This window comes from Tachysurus fulvidraco, chromosome 25 (genome assembly GCF_022655615.1).
Source record: "Tachysurus fulvidraco isolate hzauxx_2018 chromosome 25, HZAU_PFXX_2.0, whole genome shotgun sequence".
Classification (NCBI taxonomy): domain Eukaryota; kingdom Metazoa; phylum Chordata; class Actinopteri; order Siluriformes; family Bagridae; genus Tachysurus; species Tachysurus fulvidraco.
Window position 1 is genome coordinate 7516535 of NC_062542.1, and position 18971 is coordinate 7535505.

At 35.9% G+C, this 18971-nt stretch overlaps 1 protein-coding gene across 2 annotated transcripts in view; it reads left to right on the top strand.

The window, feature by feature from the left end:
- The first annotated feature begins 1641 nt into the window (after nt 1–1641).
- Nucleotides 1642–18971, top strand: part of ptpn3 (protein tyrosine phosphatase non-receptor type 3) — a 32931-nt gene continuing 15601 nt past the window's right edge. Inside the window, exons 1-5 of one of the 2 annotated variants that reach the window (XM_047808440.1) lie at nt 1642–2159; nt 15891–16053; nt 16328–16435; nt 17054–17096; nt 18889–18967. In XM_047808440.1, coding sequence (XP_047664396.1) covers nt 15910–16053; nt 16328–16435; nt 17054–17096; nt 18889–18967 — 374 coding nt within the window. In that variant the 5' untranslated portion in view covers nt 1642–2159; nt 15891–15909. The remainder of the gene's footprint in view (nt 2160–15890; nt 16054–16327; nt 16436–17053; nt 17097–18888; nt 18968–18971) is intronic. The other variant, XM_027172379.2, reaches the window with a different exon arrangement.

Consider the following 18971-nt stretch of genomic DNA (forward strand, 5'->3'; position numbering starts at 1 on the left):
GAGGAGCATACTGCCTGCCAACTTACAGTGAAATGCATCTAATTGGGAGTTTGTGGCATTACTGTTCCAATACTTTTGAAGAGGACTATATATAACCCAATTTTTTTTGACACCTTACTCTAAGTGGAATTTCCTAAAACTGGAGCCAAAAGCAAGGTCCATGAAGACAAAGTACCTCAAGGACGGAGAGGAAGAACCTGAGCCTACACAGAGCCCTGACCTCAATCCCACTGGACACCTTGGAGATGAATTTGAAAGCAGACTGAGCTCTCCTTACCCCTTACTCCTTACCCCATAATAGTACATGACCTCACTAATGTTGACCTCACTTATAATGCTGTATTGCTTTGTCATAGGTGACCTCTTCCCAAAAGAAAAAAAACAAAAACAAAACATACTCCTGCAACTACTGTTCCCATTATGAACACTAGTTGTGCTGTTACACATTAAAAATGGATTATTAATTTTCCTACCTTTCTCTAGAGATTTAGTACTTGATACATTTTTATAAAAAGGGAACCAAGTGTTTTCCTTAGGACTTTTAGATGTTTCCTTTTAAAATCTTTTGAAAGAGTGTGCTGAAAATTATATTAACAGATACTTGAAACTTGACAATTAATTACAGAGATTACTCTTCACTGATTTACAGCATTTTGCAGACACCATTAGTGACATACATTTATATACACCTGAGCAATTGAGGGATAAGGACCTTGCTCAAGTCCCCAGTAGTGGCCTAAGTGGACCTACGGTTCAAACTTACGACCTTCCAATCTGTAGGCCTTAACCACTGGGCTACTGCATCACTCAATGGTAATTTCGCAACGAACGAGTGATGCATTTGAATAGGGGTTGTCTTGTGTACTTTCATAATATTTACATGCAAACATAAGGTAGCTCAAAGGTTTTCAGCCTAGTCTAAGATGCTGATGGGGTGGCAGGAAATATTATACATTTATGCACAATAAATTGCATTTAAGGAGTATAATTTAAAATTGAGTTTATATGCATCTGGATTTCTGTGAAGTTGCTTTGTGATGGCCATTGTTAAAACCAGTATGTAAATAAAATTAAATCAAATTTAATTGAATCTTAAACTGCAACAGACTGCAGGGAAGCTTTAATGTAAATCAAAGTTACCTTTACACCAGACACTGGCAATGTGCTATTTACACTAAATTCTGCTCATTCTTTGCGCAACGTGATGATGGCTTCTTGCTAGAAACACTATATTAATGCTCTATTTTACAGCGTACACTCATATGTGTACATGAGCATTTTAAAATATAACCCCTGATCGATACGCTGCAGTGTGACACACAAGCCCAGTCACAGTGAGTGAAAAGTGCCTGTACTTGTTCAGTATTACATACGTAATAGCAATTCACAACATTGTTAAATGTGTAAATAGAAGAAACCTATCTTTGCTTCTGTGATGCATAACAATTAACTGTTTTTTTTTTAATGACTTGATCGTTATTACCTATCATTATGCACAGTTTGATTATGCAGGTTTTAGGACTAGCTCATGAGAGGTTTGTATGTATAACGTACCCCATTACACACAAGGTATTTATTATATTATTGCTGCCAGTGTTTATCTTCAGGTAGACATGGGCGTGGTTTGTTGACTCGAGGAAGCCAGCGCCCTAAACTGGCACGCGCACCTCAGATTCCTTCTTATTTATGATCTGAAGTTCATTTGTAATGGCAGTGTCTAATCTAAAAAACGTACACAATGTTCAGCCGTAAGTGTTTTTTTTTTAAGGAAGCATTTAAATAGGCTGGCTTTAGTAAAAAGACCGAGGGTCGGGCTATAAAATCAGTCATTGCTAAGCTCGTGAATGAAGTCAGATATCGGCGACAGATGTCGGTGAATCGAGTCAGATGTCGGTGAATCGAGTCAGATGTCGGTGAATCGAGTCAGATATCGGCGAATCGAGTCAAATGTCGTTGAATCGCGTCAGATATCAGTGAATCGAGTGCGCGCGCGGTGACGACTACACTAACTACACTCCCGAAGGAAGCCGTAAAAAAAGACTTTGCGTTTTCCGGAAGTTTACCAACACCTGAGACGACGCTTTCTTAAACATGGGAACAGTTGGCTTTACTCGAGCGATATCGATACAGCGCAAAGCAAAGTGAGGGAGTGGACGCAGGTAAGTCGTTTGAGACATACAGATCAAAAATAGTCATGTTAGCTTCATGCTAAAAGTTGACAAGTTTACTGACAAAAGTGCAGTGGACGATTCCAAATGGTGTCGAACCGAGGTCGGGATTTCATCCGTTAGTCAGTGTATTTAAAACAAAAACACTCGTACACACACACACACACACAGACAGACTCTTAATTCATAGTTATTCTCTGTGTTGTTAAAATACTGGGGCATGTCAAACTCTTCGCCATGGACCAGAACATTTTGAAGGCGTGGTTGGTTCGTTCCAATTAGCAACCGTAAAGAATGGGCTGCGTTTCAAATGGGAACCGTTTATAAACATCGTGCACTAGATAGGGTGTGAGAATCCAACACTTAACCAGCGATGTCTCCCACGTGTATAGGCAGAAGGGAGACATTTGGGATTCTTCCACACTCTCCAACACCAACAGAAAATTGTGATAAAAATGCAAGATATTAATCTACTTCAGGGAAATGAATTTTCTTATACTTAGTTATGGTAGATTTTTTTTTAAAGTTAGCTGATATACTGAAAGTTTGAATATTTTTTTAATCTACACATAGTATATTTTATTGTTAATATATGGTTTGTTTTTTATCATAAGGGACTTGGGTTTATATCATTATCATATATTATCATGTCACATTAAGAAAGAGTGACTAAAAAGTGGTATTGGATCTTAATTTAAACCCATTTATGATTTTTATTCTACCTATAACGTTTCTGGACTGGGTAACATGAAGAAAAAAATCAAATGTGGTTCACTTAACTTTAAAAAGCCTTATAAATGATGTGTGTTCTTTAGTGGTGTCTGTCATTTATTTTGTAATGAAAGTCTTTTTTTTGTTTTTAGACTAGATTTGTTTTTCTTACACTCCAATCATGACAAACCATGTGTTCATGGAGCTCGCTTTATGTACAGGGTCATTGTCATGCTGGAACATGTTTAGGGTCGTTAAAGGAATTTCAGTGAAGGGAAATCCTTATACCACATATGGGTGTGATGGTAAGGTGTCCACATACTTTTGAGTCAAGTGTTTTCTCTCTTCACTTCTTCTACATTGGACTCATGAACCTGAACTCTATCCGTTTGTAATTGTTTAAAACCTTTCTCTGAACCTCCACTGACTTCGCAGAGGATTAACAAAATTACCCCATCAATCGCAAACATTTTAATATACACATTTTGTGTTTTTCAGGTTTACTTTTAAAGAGCCATCTGTTTATATACACATTAGAGTGCTTGAGAAAGAAAAGTGAAGAAAACGGACAGCAATACTTTCATTTATGATTTTTAACCAGCCTTCAAAGCTACAAACAACATATGATTTTTACAGCTATATAGAAGGAATCCAGTAAAATTCATAGTCATAGAAATATTGTTTTGGTATTCAGTAAGGAACAGTACGTAGTTGTCAAGACTTTGCTGCACTCTTTTCTGAGGGGGAGAGAAACAGGATGTGAAGAACAGAGTGGGTGTATTATTAAGAACATATTTTATTTGAATTCATGTCGAGATTTAGGGCAAATAGGATACACATGGATATGTTCAAATATGCAAAAAGCTTTATTACTTGTCATTAATTAAGATTACTTTCTGACAAGAAAATTCTCCTGAATTTTATAGCAATTACTGCTTGTGTCTTCGGTCTGAATGGTCCAGGCTTGTACAGAAAACAGGGTCACGTAAAGTGAAAACAGTTAGTGTTTTAACTTTCCACTAACAGCCACTTACCACAATTTGAACATCCTATTCCAAAGTTATTCCTCCTCTACTGGGAAGATTTTCCACTAGATTTTGGAAATTGGCTCTGGCTCCTTGTCCTGATGCACTGAGATAGACCTGGCATTCACTCACCATTACGGTTCGCCTGAAAGGTGTTCAGTGTGGTTTAGGTCTGTGCAGGCTAAGTTCATTCACACCAACCTATCTTCATTGTGCTTGCTTTGTGGATGGGGGCATTAACATGTTAGAACAGGTTTGAGCACCTTTTTTCCAGTTAAGGGAAGTCTTAGGTTTACAGTATACAAAGACTTCCTACAGAGATGTATGCTTTTAAATTTGTGGCAACATTTGAGCACATATGGGTGTGATATGGGCAACATGTGTAACTCTTTGTACCTTTTGTGCTACAGACATTTTTTCCTTGAAAATGACTTTTCCTTAAAGTCATAATAATAATAATAATAATAATAATAATAATATCCTCATCACCATCATATGCGTATCCAGACTGTCTGTGAACATACATTTTTCCTCTTGACTCACTCATGAACCACCAATTCCTCTTACAGCACAGTGTTTCAAGTATGACTCTTAGTATAGTTGTGTGAGTCAATTTTCCCCACTTGTAGGTCAGAAAAAAAAGAAAATATATAGAGTTTAATTGTTCTCATGTTTCTCATGACAATTATCCTGGCCAAGCAGGCTTTTGTGTGTTCTGGACCCAAGATTTTCAAGGATCACTAGGGCAACAGTGATCACTTAAATGTGATCGCCATGAAGATTAGAGCTGGAAATTTCAGTGCTGTAGAAATGAATATAACCTCTGTGAGTGAAGGCAGCTTCAGCATGGGGTTCTTTGGCAATATTGTACTGGAAGACTAGACTAAGGCATGGTATGGTCAAGGATGTGATAATGGCAGATCCTGACTGGCGGTAAACATCTATTTTTCCAAAGATTTTATTACTTACCCTCTTTTTTGATGGTCAGCATTTTCATCTGAACTTTAAGCATGATATGAGCTTGATATCATTGTTGTTAAATGAATACCAGTGTCATGTTTACACATGCACACTGGTTTGAAAGTTGCTATGCGTAGTGTGTTCTGATGCTTTTCTATCATAATCAGTAATCAGTACTATAGTAGCTTTTCTGTGGGACTGGTCTAGATGAACTTGCCTTTGCTCTACATGTGCAACAGTGAGCTCTGGGCACTTATAGACCTGTCATAGGTTACAATTTAGGTAAACACTAACCGTTGCATTCTGGAAACACCACACAAAACCTGCTGTTTTGGAGATTTTCTGTTCCACTTGTCAAGCAGTAACATCTTGGTCCTTTTTAAAGTTGCTCAGATATTTACACACATTTTCCTGCTTCCAACACACTTCTCAAAACATCTCACCTCTTCTAGGTAACATTAATGACATAATGAATGTTATTCACTTCGATTGTTCGTGGTTTTAATTCGATGACTGAAGACTGATCGGTGTACATCCATTTTCTTCAACCAATAACCTGAAAAATATGTAAAATATGAGAAAACAAGCAATGAAATCAGCACAAGTGCATTATATGTCTAAGAAAACCTGTTTGGAAAACTGACTCCCAGGACAAAATGCTTTTCTAAGTTTAAATGGGTCTCCATTTCTTATAGACGTAACCCATAACTTATAGACATAACCCATAACACTCCAACCTCAGTCAGGATCAGAAAGGAGATCATGTGGGAATCCTGTAAGTGCCCAGCCCAGTCACATACTTTAGCGCTTTCATGATGCTAAACTTCTAGCTAGTTTTCTATAATCCAACACAGCCATGCTGATAATAACTATTCAATAGCAAGACTATTTATTGAACCAACCTGCACAGTTGTTGTTTTAGTTGAGATAGAGCGCTTCAAATGTAATCTCTGCTAACAAGATGTAGGCTATATTTAGTATTTAGTTCTCATAGCAAGTTATATCACCCTAATGCAAGAGAGGTATTTTTCTGCTTTTAAGGTAATGTTCCCTAGTGTAACAAATGTAGGTGATCTTATCATTTATTTCTAAATGAGTAAGTAAGGGAATGTCCTTAATGATCAATAAAAGGTTGTCTTCATAATCCTTCTTTCTTAATATGTTATTATTTTATTATATGTTTTATTTATTATTTTATTATTGTACTTCATTTATTTACAATTTTATTATTTTAGATTTTCCAATGCTATAGTTCTCCAAGGTTTTTTTTTTAAATGTATATAATTTACTGACATGAGTTATGTGCTTGTTTTGGTCCCCCTAAGGGTTGGTTGCCCTAGCCTTACCTTGACATGGCTCTGCATTTAGCTGTCCTTTACTTGGGACATAGAAAGTATGACACGCATGGAATGTGTAACTTAGAATTGTCTCTCCTTGCTACCACTACAGTAGATACAGTGCAGTAATTGTAAGCGTATGTGTGAGTTTGTCATTGGTTGTCTTAGAATCAGTGAAGATGTTGAAATTAAACAGTGCCGATGTTATTTGTCATATTTGGTGTTGTTTACATTTATCTCCTTGTGATGATCAGTCATGAAGGATGGATCCTCTCGGTAAACATGCACCAGACTAAATATCCACATCAGAAACAATGGACTATCTCTTCTAGCGTAAGAGACCTTGTGTAACATGAACATTAACTTCCACAGGTTGGCACAGAGCATGTGCGAGTGTAAAAGTTAATGGAAAAAGCCAAGAGTTTACATTAATATATGCACACACACGCAGATGGGTTTTGTGTGAAAGGTTAGGGAATGTTACAACAGTCTGCAGTTTGTTCCCTTTTATAAATTACATGTTTACCTGTTTGGTTTTTTGTTTTTTTTTTGCTGTGAAAAGAACACTAACATTTTCTGTAATCATTAGGGCATGTTATAACTGATGAACTAAAATAAAAAAACTATTTGTGGCATCTGTAAAAGTTCTCAACAAGTCCATAGACAGACAGTCTTTCTATTTTGATCAGGGAATTATTTTCAAGCATTATTACTGTACCTGAAGGATGTTTCTAGAGATCAGGGGACTGCACTGAAAACATAAGTAACATTTACTAAATTTTTCTTTTGCAAGTTTTTGCGCCCAGGTTATTCATGTAAAGTTTATACTTAAGTTAAATTTACTTAAGGAAGTTGAGTAAAATTAACAAAGTAAATAAGTAAACATAACATGGCCTGTTAAATTATGTTGTAGTGTTTACTTACTGATCTGATGTAATTAGTTGTTATAATTAAGTAAAACTTTATTTTCTCTTTGAATTAAATTTTACATGTTTTATTAAGTGTTGTTAATGATTTTAAGTTAAATAAAATAAGTCACTGTTACAATATGACAAAATAGTTCTGTAATAGTGACAGTAAATGCACAATCAAGAGTTATTTATTAAGATCTTCATTTTAAGGAATTAAGATTCCCTTACAGATCAAAGTTTAAAAATAAGATTAAGAATTTAAACAGCTCAAGCAGCAGTAAAGTGCAATGACAATTTTGATTATGACACTTTTGTTTATTCAAGCCATCCTAATGCAAACACTGGACATAATCTTAACCTGAGCAAAAAACTGATATTAACAGACTACTGTTACAAATAAATCACATCTTCAAATTAAATTAAGCAAGTCTACGGCCAAGTGCTCTTTAAAAAAAAAAAAGAAGAAGAAAGAAATCAAGGACTGTTAAAGGATTCTTTAACAAACTGCTTATTTTGAAATACTCTCTTGTACAGTATTTGAAAATATAAAACCATTACATGAAACCAGAAAAAATGTAAATGGTAACAGCAACAATCATTCTGCATATTTTAGGCTATACATTTCATCACAATATAACAATGTTGAGTAAACAAGACAGATTAATGCCTATGAGCGAGAACAAAACAATTTCAAGTGTACAGCTTGGTTTTTAAAGAGCGTACTTAAGGAGAAAACTTAAGTCCATCGAGATCCAGAAAGAGTTTTTGGAAAAACCTCAAAAGTGTATTTCAGATTTGATGGATACTGTAGATTTAGGACATAAATCAGACCCATCATAGGAGCAAAAGCTTTTGCAGTATTTTCACATTTTGTTAGGACTTTGCTTTCCTCTAATACAATGGACATGACTGGCTCCTCATCTCCATGGACAAGAATTGTCATGACATCATAACTGCAGTCTTCTTAATTGCCATCCTTACAAGAGGGATAAGGGTAAATTAGATGAGGGGATTAGGAGGATAAAGGGAAAGAAGAAAATTTAAAAAAATTTGGGAACCACTGCCATAGAAGTGATGGAACGACAGTGAGCCGAGTAAATATCTTTAAATCTGAATATTTGCTGACTCTTTAAATTGCTTATGTGGCAGAAATTATATCGCTTAAAGGTATAGTTAATCCAAGCATGGACATTTGCTGTTTATCTATTCAATCTAAGTCCTCCAAGATGTAGTTGTTTTTTCAGTAGAACAGATTTTTAGCTGAGACTACGTTCCTAGGTGGTCCATGAAATGCACACCCTGTGGTGCATCCTGGAATCATTTACTGGCATCATAAAAGTAATCCCCACATCTTATGACATACTGATGATAAATAGTCTGACATATCGGCGCTACCCTTTGCAAGTAATTCGCAAGTAAAGTGATCGCATAGGCTCATGAAAGGAAGAGCTCACAATGGAGAATATCACCCAACACTAGCAGGGATTACTTTTGTGATGAATGTATCTGCTTTTTGAACACTCCAAGAGGGAGAACCTGAGAACTAGGTTCTCCGAGATACACAATGAGACTGTGGATTACTATATCTCGTCTCGTCTAAATCCTGTGGCCCTGTTAGGAGATTTGTAATAAACAATATTGAAAGACTGAACCTCAGATATATTCGTTATAAAACCTAGATAGTAAATTTTGTCCAAACAACCTTTGCGTTTTCTGAAATTTTAAATAGTTTTAAAATATGTGACCAGTTTAAAGACGTCTGAATAATTTCAGTAAGTAAGAGTCCATGAGATGGAAACACATCATTTTGATTTCAACTAACAGGTGCTGTCATAAATAGGAGATGAAAGAGCATTGTTTCCCCAAGGAAAAGGAGAGAGAAACAGACACTGAACTAAGGACACAGTTCCCTACTCCTAAAAGATTGTGTTCTAATTCAGGCTGAAAACCAGACTCTGTGGCATTTTGAGCCCAGTACCGTATAATGTTTTGTTTTCTAAAATTAACATGCTAGCTTCACAGAACATGTCTGCAGCTAACACGAATTTACAGAGGAATTTGACACTGTATACTATAGAGCTCATGCAAAATGTATTGTATAGCCACCACTACTCAGACTTCAATCCTTAAAAGCTCCAAAATATAACAAAACCTTTTATTCCCCTGTCGATAATCCAGTCCACAAATCCACGAGTGCAAGCTGGCTAGTCGCGACTGGCAGAACCGATCGTCCCATACGCTCATTACACAAGTTGCGTAGGGCCACGCAAATTATGTGAGGCCCCGCCTCCCCCTGCCTCATTTTACAGTGCAAGTTTACTGTGTAGATGACAATATGAAATGGAGCTATCCATCTGGCCATGAAAAGATAAAAAAGAAACAAAATGAGAGTGAAATGCGAGAACCTCAATCAGGTAAACTTGTGTTCTCTTCATGTTTGATGTCAGCAATGGCAAATAACAGTAAAGTTAAGTTGATGTGATTCTGTCTCTAGTCTCTATCTGACTAGCTACAGTAAATTAGCTGTGCAGTGCTGCCAGTGCAAGTGTGAATGTGTGGCAAATGGTTTACATGGCTCATGGGTCAGGTAGGACGGCCCGTTAGCAGAATTTTGCTTAGGGTCCCATGGAGGTCCGGATCGGCTCTGGTGACTGGTCTAAACCAACATCTCCAGGCAAAAGCATGCGCATAATATTTTTATATTTTATTCAAGAATCACTGCACAATCATACAAAATGACATATATCAAGGGACAAGTCACATGTTCAAGAGTTTTAGATGTCTTTTGTAAAACTTAGAGATTTTAAGATGCGTATATATCGTTGGAATCAACAAGATGTAATCAAAGAAAAACACATCACGGGTAAAGTAACACATTCAAGATAACACATCTTTAAGTAAAACATAGAGATTTTAAGATGTCGTATGGCTTAGGCTAAAGATCATCAAAGACTCGACTTTCCAAATGTGTAGAAAATATACAGAATTAAATGATGACAACTCAATTGTTCAGTGTTATAACAATTACCAAATACATTAAATAAAAATTCCAAAATAAAATAAAATATAACTTACCTGAAAATGGAGAAACCCTTTTTGATCATCGTGGGTTATCTTCTTTTTCACTAGTCGTCTTAAATTCTGATTGATATTCTAAAGGAACACAAGTACTCTATTAATTTGTTTGTTTGTCAAGGAATCTTAAGTAAAATTTACTTGACTGTTTAATGTTTGCAAGTCTAAATTAAATACATGTATAGATTTTACTTAATATTTTAAAGTTTTCACTTTTACATTTACTTAATATTCTAAAGTTTAACTTTAAATGAAACAAAACTTTTTATTTACTAAGCCTTACAATCATTTCTTATAGTGTGTGATGGCCGTTCCAAATGATTCATGGTGGATTTTGAGGTATGCTTTGGGTCACTTTTTTTTTTATTTTTTTTTTTATTGTCATCAGCCTTCTTTCAGCTTCAGGTTCTTGAATCGTTATTATTCCATCTAACAGTGCAGTGTTTCTTGTGAGATTGGCTGTCATTCAACCACAGTACATTGTACATCCACCCTTATGTTTATCACTCAAAATATATTCTATCAAATGCTAATTTTCTTTACCTTTGATTGTAAACAAACTATATTCCTTTTTTTATACTTTATTTTAATTTATTTCAAAATGACTCTGGCTCATCTACCACCAACCACAACTCCTGTGTTAGTTGAAACTTTCTGCTTTTTCTCGCTGTCATTTTAAGGATTATCTTTAATTGTCTGGACAGCACACAGATAGTGTTATCTTAGAGTTTTTGGTCTTCCTGATCTTGCGTTCCACCATCATTTCAAATTTGAGCTGCACGTGCCAGATATCTTTTTATAGATTACTCCTGCTTTGTAGACATCAATTAGATTCATTTTTAGATTCAGAGTCAGCTGCATACAAGAGTCAATTGTTCTTGAACGATGGCATAAGGTTTGAAGAGTCAGAGAATTTATGATGTTACAATGATAGCTCTTGATTTGAGTAACAATTTCTAACAATTCAGTTAGATTAAGTCCTAACAAGATAATTATGTTATGAGACAGTTTGAAGGGTGTATAGTTCCGTATTTTTTATTTATGTACTACATCAAAGATATATCACTTTAAAATTTAAAAGATGTACAGCTGGAAACAATAATGGGTTTCTTATGTTATATATTAATATTCAACCTGAAATGTGAATGTAAATGAAAGACAACATGTACTTTATTATATAATGCATCTATTAATTGTTCTTCATTTTTGTTGTTTTTGTTTTGTTTGACTTAATCTTAAGAATGTTTTTTAGTTAGTGTGTTGCTCGATAATTTGTTTACTTTGGTATAATAATTCTTGAAAGCGTTTCTACGGTGCTTGATACATAAACTCATGTATGTTCATACATGTATCACAACATAGAGGTCTTATCTTATAAATCAGTAATATGGATTAATCTTTAGCAACAGAAACTTGAAGGAAGCTTTGTATGAACTTGTCTGAATCTCTTTAGTTCAGTGACGTTTGATATTTGTTTATGCACAGCCCTTTACCACAGCATCTCCGTGTGGTTGTGGTCTGGACTTGGCTATAAGCCATAAGCTCAAATCATCACCCCTCCTCCAAAATGCTTGATAGTTGACGTGAGGTGTCACCATGTTGGTTTCATCAGTCAAAAGGCTATTGTTCCTGAACTTTTCTGCTTCAGATGCTATTTTGCAATCATGCAAAGTCACGCTGCCATGTTCTTTTTGGAGAGAAGGGGTTTTTTCTTAGGCCCATTTCCTGATAAGCCACATAACATTATTACTATATATGCTCCGAAGTACCTACTTCATGACAAAATTGATTTAAAATTAACTTGAGCTCGATATGATTTATTAGATGTGTTTTTTAGTACAGGAGTGTAACACTTCCCAAGTTTGTCTAGGGAATGAGGAAGCTGGAGGCAGCCTTGGAAATCAAAAGGTTCTTTATTCTTTATCTATTATCTATTTCCTTTGGATTTTCAGCGGTTTTATTTCCTCTCGTGTACACATACACACATACACACGCACACAAAAAGCTTCCATATCAATCTTGGCTATGCATGCATCTATGCATCGAGCTGGTCTTTAATTAGCGGCTCCTGATCGCAGCACAGCTAAAGTAGTACCTGATGCTGGGTCTGGTGGAGGTTGGTGAGGGACATGAGATCTTAGCCAGCAGTGAGGACTACATGATGGCATCTCTTTCATCCAGTTTATCCTGTCATTTAGCACCAGTGTAACACTTCCCAGGTTTGGGAAGGGAATGAGAGAGCTCGAATAATTTAAAAGGCATTTAATTCTGTATTTTTTGAACACACAAATGTACCTGCTCTTTATTCACAAACTGATGCCCTGCTTCAACAAGGAATAATGGATCTAACCTCAGATAACATATTAGAGAATCATACTATCCGGGGGAGAAATGTTGTGCATAGACGGGTGGATCGGGAAAAGCCTGCAGCAATGTTGCTATGACCGTGTGATGCCACTGGTGAATTGAGCAGTGCAGTACTGCTGTTCTGTGCATACTGCAACATGCAGTTTACAACAAGCCTTTGGTTAAAATAGCACATGTGGAAGGGGATGAGGACATAAACAGGGCAGCAGCGCAGGGCTTTGCACCTTTTCACACCAGGATTCAAAGGGGAACACAAGGCTAACCTGGGAGCACAGCATATTATTAAATTAGACTTTCTTTGCACAAGCTGTTTTACTCCTAATGTACTTGTTATACTTCTTACAGTCATCCAGGTCTCATAGCTGTAATTAAAGGAAGTTAATCAACACCTTCTGACCAACAAAATGTAAGTACTTAACACAAAAAGAAGGCTTTTTGAGCTTTCTCACTGGCAGGAGTACTATGAATATATACCACTGATATATGATGGTAAAGCATTATAGGCTGTTTAACAATGGTGTGTGTGCTTCAACTGGTTTGGGGTATTTTTGTATTGTTATAGGTATGCTATAACGCACTGCTATATTTAGCTACACTTTTACGTCACAAAAAAAATTCTTGTTTATATGCATCTTAATCTGTTTTTATTAGCCTTTATCTTTGGACAAAGCGTTAGCAAAATGTATAAGTAGCTTGATCATAGTGGATACTAATAGGTGACAACTTTCGGTAAGTTTTTACGTGAGTAAATATAAATACGAGTAAGTCACATTTTGTTTTTCTGGAAAATGCTGTAGCATTTGTAGTTGAATTTTGATGTCCGGATAAGGAATTTTTTCACGATAAGGATATATCTTGGAAATTAACCATTTATTTATTTATTTATTTATTTTTGTTTGTTTGTTTGTTTATTGTGAAGACAATTGCGGTCATGTAGCCTATATCACTGAAGATCCTCTGCTCATCTGTGATAACAGATATCTGCTAGCAGCTTCACTGACTCAGTAGTAAAGTGTTTTACATTCCTGAGATGTACTTGGTGAGAAGGGTAGAATTAAAAACAACGTAGAGACAAGTTTAGGCTTAAAATGTAGGCGTGTTTGCGTTATTGTTGTGCAATCTGGACAAATACACTCTTAAACTGTGCCATACTTTAAAACTAATTCACTTGAAATGTCTTGTTTTGTAATGTATATTAAACTGTTGGTGAAAATGAACCATTTTGAAAGATGATTTTAGAAGTTGTGATGGTAAAAAATGGTAACATGGAAATTTTCTGGCCTTTTGAGAGAGTGAAAGAGAGAGAGAGAGAGGTGTGTTAACCCAGATTGGATTGCATGTTGTGAGTCAGACCTTCGATATTACTGAAATTTCTCCAAGTCTTACTGCCCTTTAGCACGTTCAGTGATGTGATTCAGACGGGTAGTGTACTCATTGAATTTTGTACCATAAACATGCTGTAAACAAGAGTGTAACTTGTTCATGTTTGCTGTTTACTTATTACTTGGGTTAAGTGTGTGATATATAATTTTGTTTTGCTTTGAAAATCGGTGCCACTGGTGTCGGTATACATAGACGCTGGTATGTACAGCTAGCCAAGTTAAATTTAGCCCTATATGATTACCTGAGGTGTATTAAATATTGAACTTTGAGTCATTGAGTGATGCTACCATAACAGTGCTTCACTGTAGCATTGGTGTTTTTAGGGTGATGAGCACTGTCGAGTAATGAGTTTCTCCCAAATGTAGTACTTTATACCAAAAACCACAAAGCTCAATTTTGGTCTCATCAGACAACCAAATTTTGAACCACATGTTTGCTTGAACCATCTTGAACATCTTGAACCCCAACATGTCTTTTGGCAAACTCCAAATGGGTTTATATGGTGTGCAACTTTTTCATCAAGTCCTACAATATGTACTGTGAGCAGCGTGTATCATGAGCTGTGGATCTCTTCAGTTTATTCAGAGTTAATCTTGGCCATGGGGTTGTTTCTCTGACTAATGCCTTCCTTAAATTGACTATTGGTGGATGACCTCCTCTAGGCAGTTGTTTTCTATGCCATATTGTTTCCATCTTTAATAATGGATGTCATGCTCTTCTGCAGGATGGTCAGATTTTTTTTAATGATTATACTTATAACTGATATTGTGCCTGACTTGTCTGGATGATTTGGCCTTCATGATCCTGTTTGTTAAAATTCTCTAACCAACTCTGGTGTTTTTCATGAACAGGTTTATTAATATGGATATTGTGCTGTTTTAAATGCCCACAGTTGACTATTCTATGATTTCTAATTGCAGCTGCTTGCACTAGAAGCCATTTTGTTTGGGTGCGAATACAATCATACAATTGCAAATATTTAACTGAATTTGACCGACTACAAGAAACCGAAACACTGGTTAATGTAGTGTTGGAGGTTTCATGCAAACACACACACAGTGTCTTCACTGATTTCACATTCCAAGTGTCGAATTTGCAGACTGTAATCCACACAACTTAATGAGACGCATCAGAGTTCAAATGAGGACATATTGTCTGCATTTTGCTGGCACATTTGTGACCAGGATAGAAAGTCTTTCAGATTTATTGTACAACCCCTGTACACTAATTATGGTAAAGACAGCATGCTTAATCCTAGTTAAAGACCAGTTCAGTTCCATGTTGTAACACTAGAAAATGTGGAAACATGCAAGGGAGGTGAATAAATATGCAGCACGCTGTAGTTGTAATGTATAATGTAAAGACATGGCTCTGCAAACCATATTGTAACTTCTTTTTACTCTGCACTTTATTTTGTTTTACATATAAGCAACAAATAATAAGCACTCCTAAATGAACTAAACTCAGTAAAAGTAAATTGCTCTGGTGACCTTGAATACTGTGCAGATCATTTGTTTTGTCCAGAAGGCTCATTCAGTAATATCACAATCTGGGAAAAAAATGTCAGGCTAATGCAATTCTGCTGTCCCCCAAAAACATTGTTCAAATATTTTTATACAGGTTGAAATACCTTGTTGTTTCCTGTTTTGCAATGCTCATGCTTCTCTATCATATGCAAATACCTTAGCTTTTTATAGCATATGGAAATGACAAGGAATATTTTGTTATATAGGCAAGTCAGATCATTAAAATTCTCAATTTAAAATAGAACAGATAGATAAATTAAGTTTATAAAGGGCAATTAAGCTCAAGTTCTCTGATAGTTTTTTAGAAACTTTATAAAAGTAAATACAGTGATCATTGTAGGTTGGATGATATAATCTGTGGTATTTGTTTGTGTATGTGTTTGTATGAAGTAAGCCATAAACCATGTATTGTCTTATGTCCTGGCAGGTCCGTTTGAGTGTAGAAGATGAATTCCGCATGGTGTGCTCTTGGAAACAAAATCACCTCTCTGGGTCTGGTTGACCTCCCCAAGCTTACACATGTGTCAAGCTCTGGCATATCTTGTGTAGTGATATTCCCTGACAGCAAAACACACACTTTCACAGTCAGCGTAAGTACAGACTTTAAGTGATTAAGTACAGAGGGATTAAGACACGAGTGCAGTGTAATTAAAAGAATGAGAGCCGACATTTCTATAGTGGTGAACATTATATTCTATATAACTCTATGATGCACTCGTGTTTTAGCTCACAATCACACATTACCACACAGTGACACCTGCTGTACTTAAATACTTTGGCTATATTATTAAAATACAGTTGAATTTCTTATTTTGTTTGTGTGCTTCAAAACAAACTTAAAATATATGTCCTTTTTATGTACAGAAACATGATGCTGGACATGTGTTATTTGACCTTGTTTTTAAACACCTGGGCATAGTCGAGAAGCAGTACTTTGGTCTCCAGATCAAGGAAGATACTTCTAGTTCACCTGTGAGTATGTATTTGTGCTAAACTGTAGACACTTGGAGCTTTAAAATCTTTTCATCATTCAGTTTATTGATACAGGTTGGAGATGCATTGATAATCACTTATATTATGTACAGTGCTTTTATACTCAATGATTGCTACCTTCATACCATTCAGAAGGCAACTTTTATGTAGAGAATTTTTGCACCAACTATAAGGAGCGATATATCCTATAGTAGCTATGGTAATAATTGCTGTGGTTATTTATTTTATTGGGGGTTAAAATTTTTAGTATGTTTATTATGGTTCAGAGATATCAAAATTTCATAATGATTATGCATAGGCAGTAGCAATATTGTTAAAGTAGTTAAAGGTGGGGTGCACAGTGTTTGAGAAATGGAGCTAAACCTTTCATGGTACAACACACAGTACTACAAAAACACATTTTCCATAGAATTACTCATTGAGTTCATTTATTAATAAAAATATCCCCTAGGCCAGCTGCCGCAGCAAAACTGGGGTGACCCCATTTGAGTTAGGGGTGTGTTTGTTTGTTTTGGTGATTTCAAATGTCAACATTGGCTTTCAAACATCGTGCACCCCACCTTTAACTGTGGTTAAATTTGACGTCTTGCATTTCAGAGGTGGCTGGACTCTAGCAAAACTTTCAAAAAGCAGCTTAAAGGTAAGAACAAAACACACTTCCATAGTTCTATAAGTAAAAATTGTCTTCCAGATATCCTAAGGCCCAGTGATGTCACTGGGTCACTGAAGTGTTATTTAATTTAATGTTCATTAAAACTATCTGTTCTGGTCATTTTGTGCACAAAAGAAATCGGGTGCTCTCCTTAAAAGGTGCCATGTTTTATGTCATTTAACATATCTATGTTTGATGTAAGATGAAAGCTGAAATGCTGATATTCCTCTTTTGATCCTGAAACCCAGATGTCTTCATTGTATACCAAATAGAAAAGAATTTGCTTTGCTGCTTCAATATTTTTAGAGGGGTCTGTATTTATACACTATTTAATTGTTCATGCACTTATTTAAAGTTTATTAGGTAACAGATACCTTGTACCTAAGGTGCATTTTATATGGATACAGTTTCTGTTACTGAAGCTAATCGATTTGCCATTTGTCAGCCCTCCTCTCTGTCGAATATCAATGGGAAGGTCAGTCAGTAACTGTAGAATCACAGTCCTGTTTATTAAAAAGTAATATGTAATACATCTACGTAATACTGTATCTATGTAATGCTGTCCACTTTATTAGGAACTTTCATGCAGTTATATGATCAAACAATCATCATCATCTAACATGCAGATACAGGTCAAGACCTTCAGTTAATGTTTGGAAAATTCAATCTGGGAATAAGTGTGATCTCTGTATGCTGATACAGGTTTAAGTGTTTTAATAACTGCTGAACTTCCAAGGAATTTGACACATAACTGTCTCTGGAGTTTCCTTAGTATTGTGCTAAAAACACCAACAACATCCAGTTAAGTCAAGTCAGGAAGGTTTATTTTTATTGTCATTTCAACCATATATAGCTGACTTAAGTCCTAGCCACATGAAGTGCAACATGTGTAAGACAAAGACAGTGCAAAGGGACAAACAAAACACTACAAGACAAAATACACACAGTACACAAAATAGCGCTGACCAGTGTGCATACTGTTTTATATGGCACATTGTGCACCAATTGCAAACATACAGTATACAAACGTATGTACTAGCAGCAGTTAAATGAGGTATTGAAAGTATATCAAAAACAACAATTGAGTGAGTGATTGATTTGTACAGTCCACTGTAGTTCATACTTGTGTGTGTGTTTGTGTTTGTTTGTGTGTGTGTGTGTGTTTGGTACAGTTCAGTTCTGTTTGTTGAGAAGCCTGATGGTGTGTGTGTGTGGGATGTGTGGGGTCATCCACGATGCTGTTTTCTTTGCAAGCGCAACGTGTGTTATGAATGTCCATGATGGAGGGAAGAGAGATTCCGATGATCTTCTCAGCTTGTCCTCACTATCTGCTGTGTCTGGAGGGTCTGCAAGCTGAAACATAAAAGCTGAGATAGAAGCATATACCATAGCAGATTTATTTCATGAATAACACCTAACTAGAAACCTAATCATCTAGATAAGTGATGCCTGGATAACATCCTATTACAGTACCTAATATTTTGTCAATTCAGTGGTTGAACATTAACAGCTTCTACAGTTTTTGTAATTTGACAAAAAAAAATCGTCAATGAAACAAAATAATATCTAGCACACCTTTTGGAGGAAAGCAAAGCATGAACTCAGCTAACATGTTTCCATGTTAACATGAGCACGGCAGCATACATCAACTTCATAAAAGCATAGATGTAATCAGAATCCCTTTTAGTTAATCAATACTGAACTGAATAGATGGATATAAATGTTGTCACAGCTGAGTCATTTTCTTCTCATAGGTCTTTCTTATCTCTCATTCTCTCAGGTTCTCCCCCATTCTATTTAATATTCCAAGTACGGTTCTTCATCTCTGACCCTAACTCTCTTCAGCAGGAACAGACCAGGTGT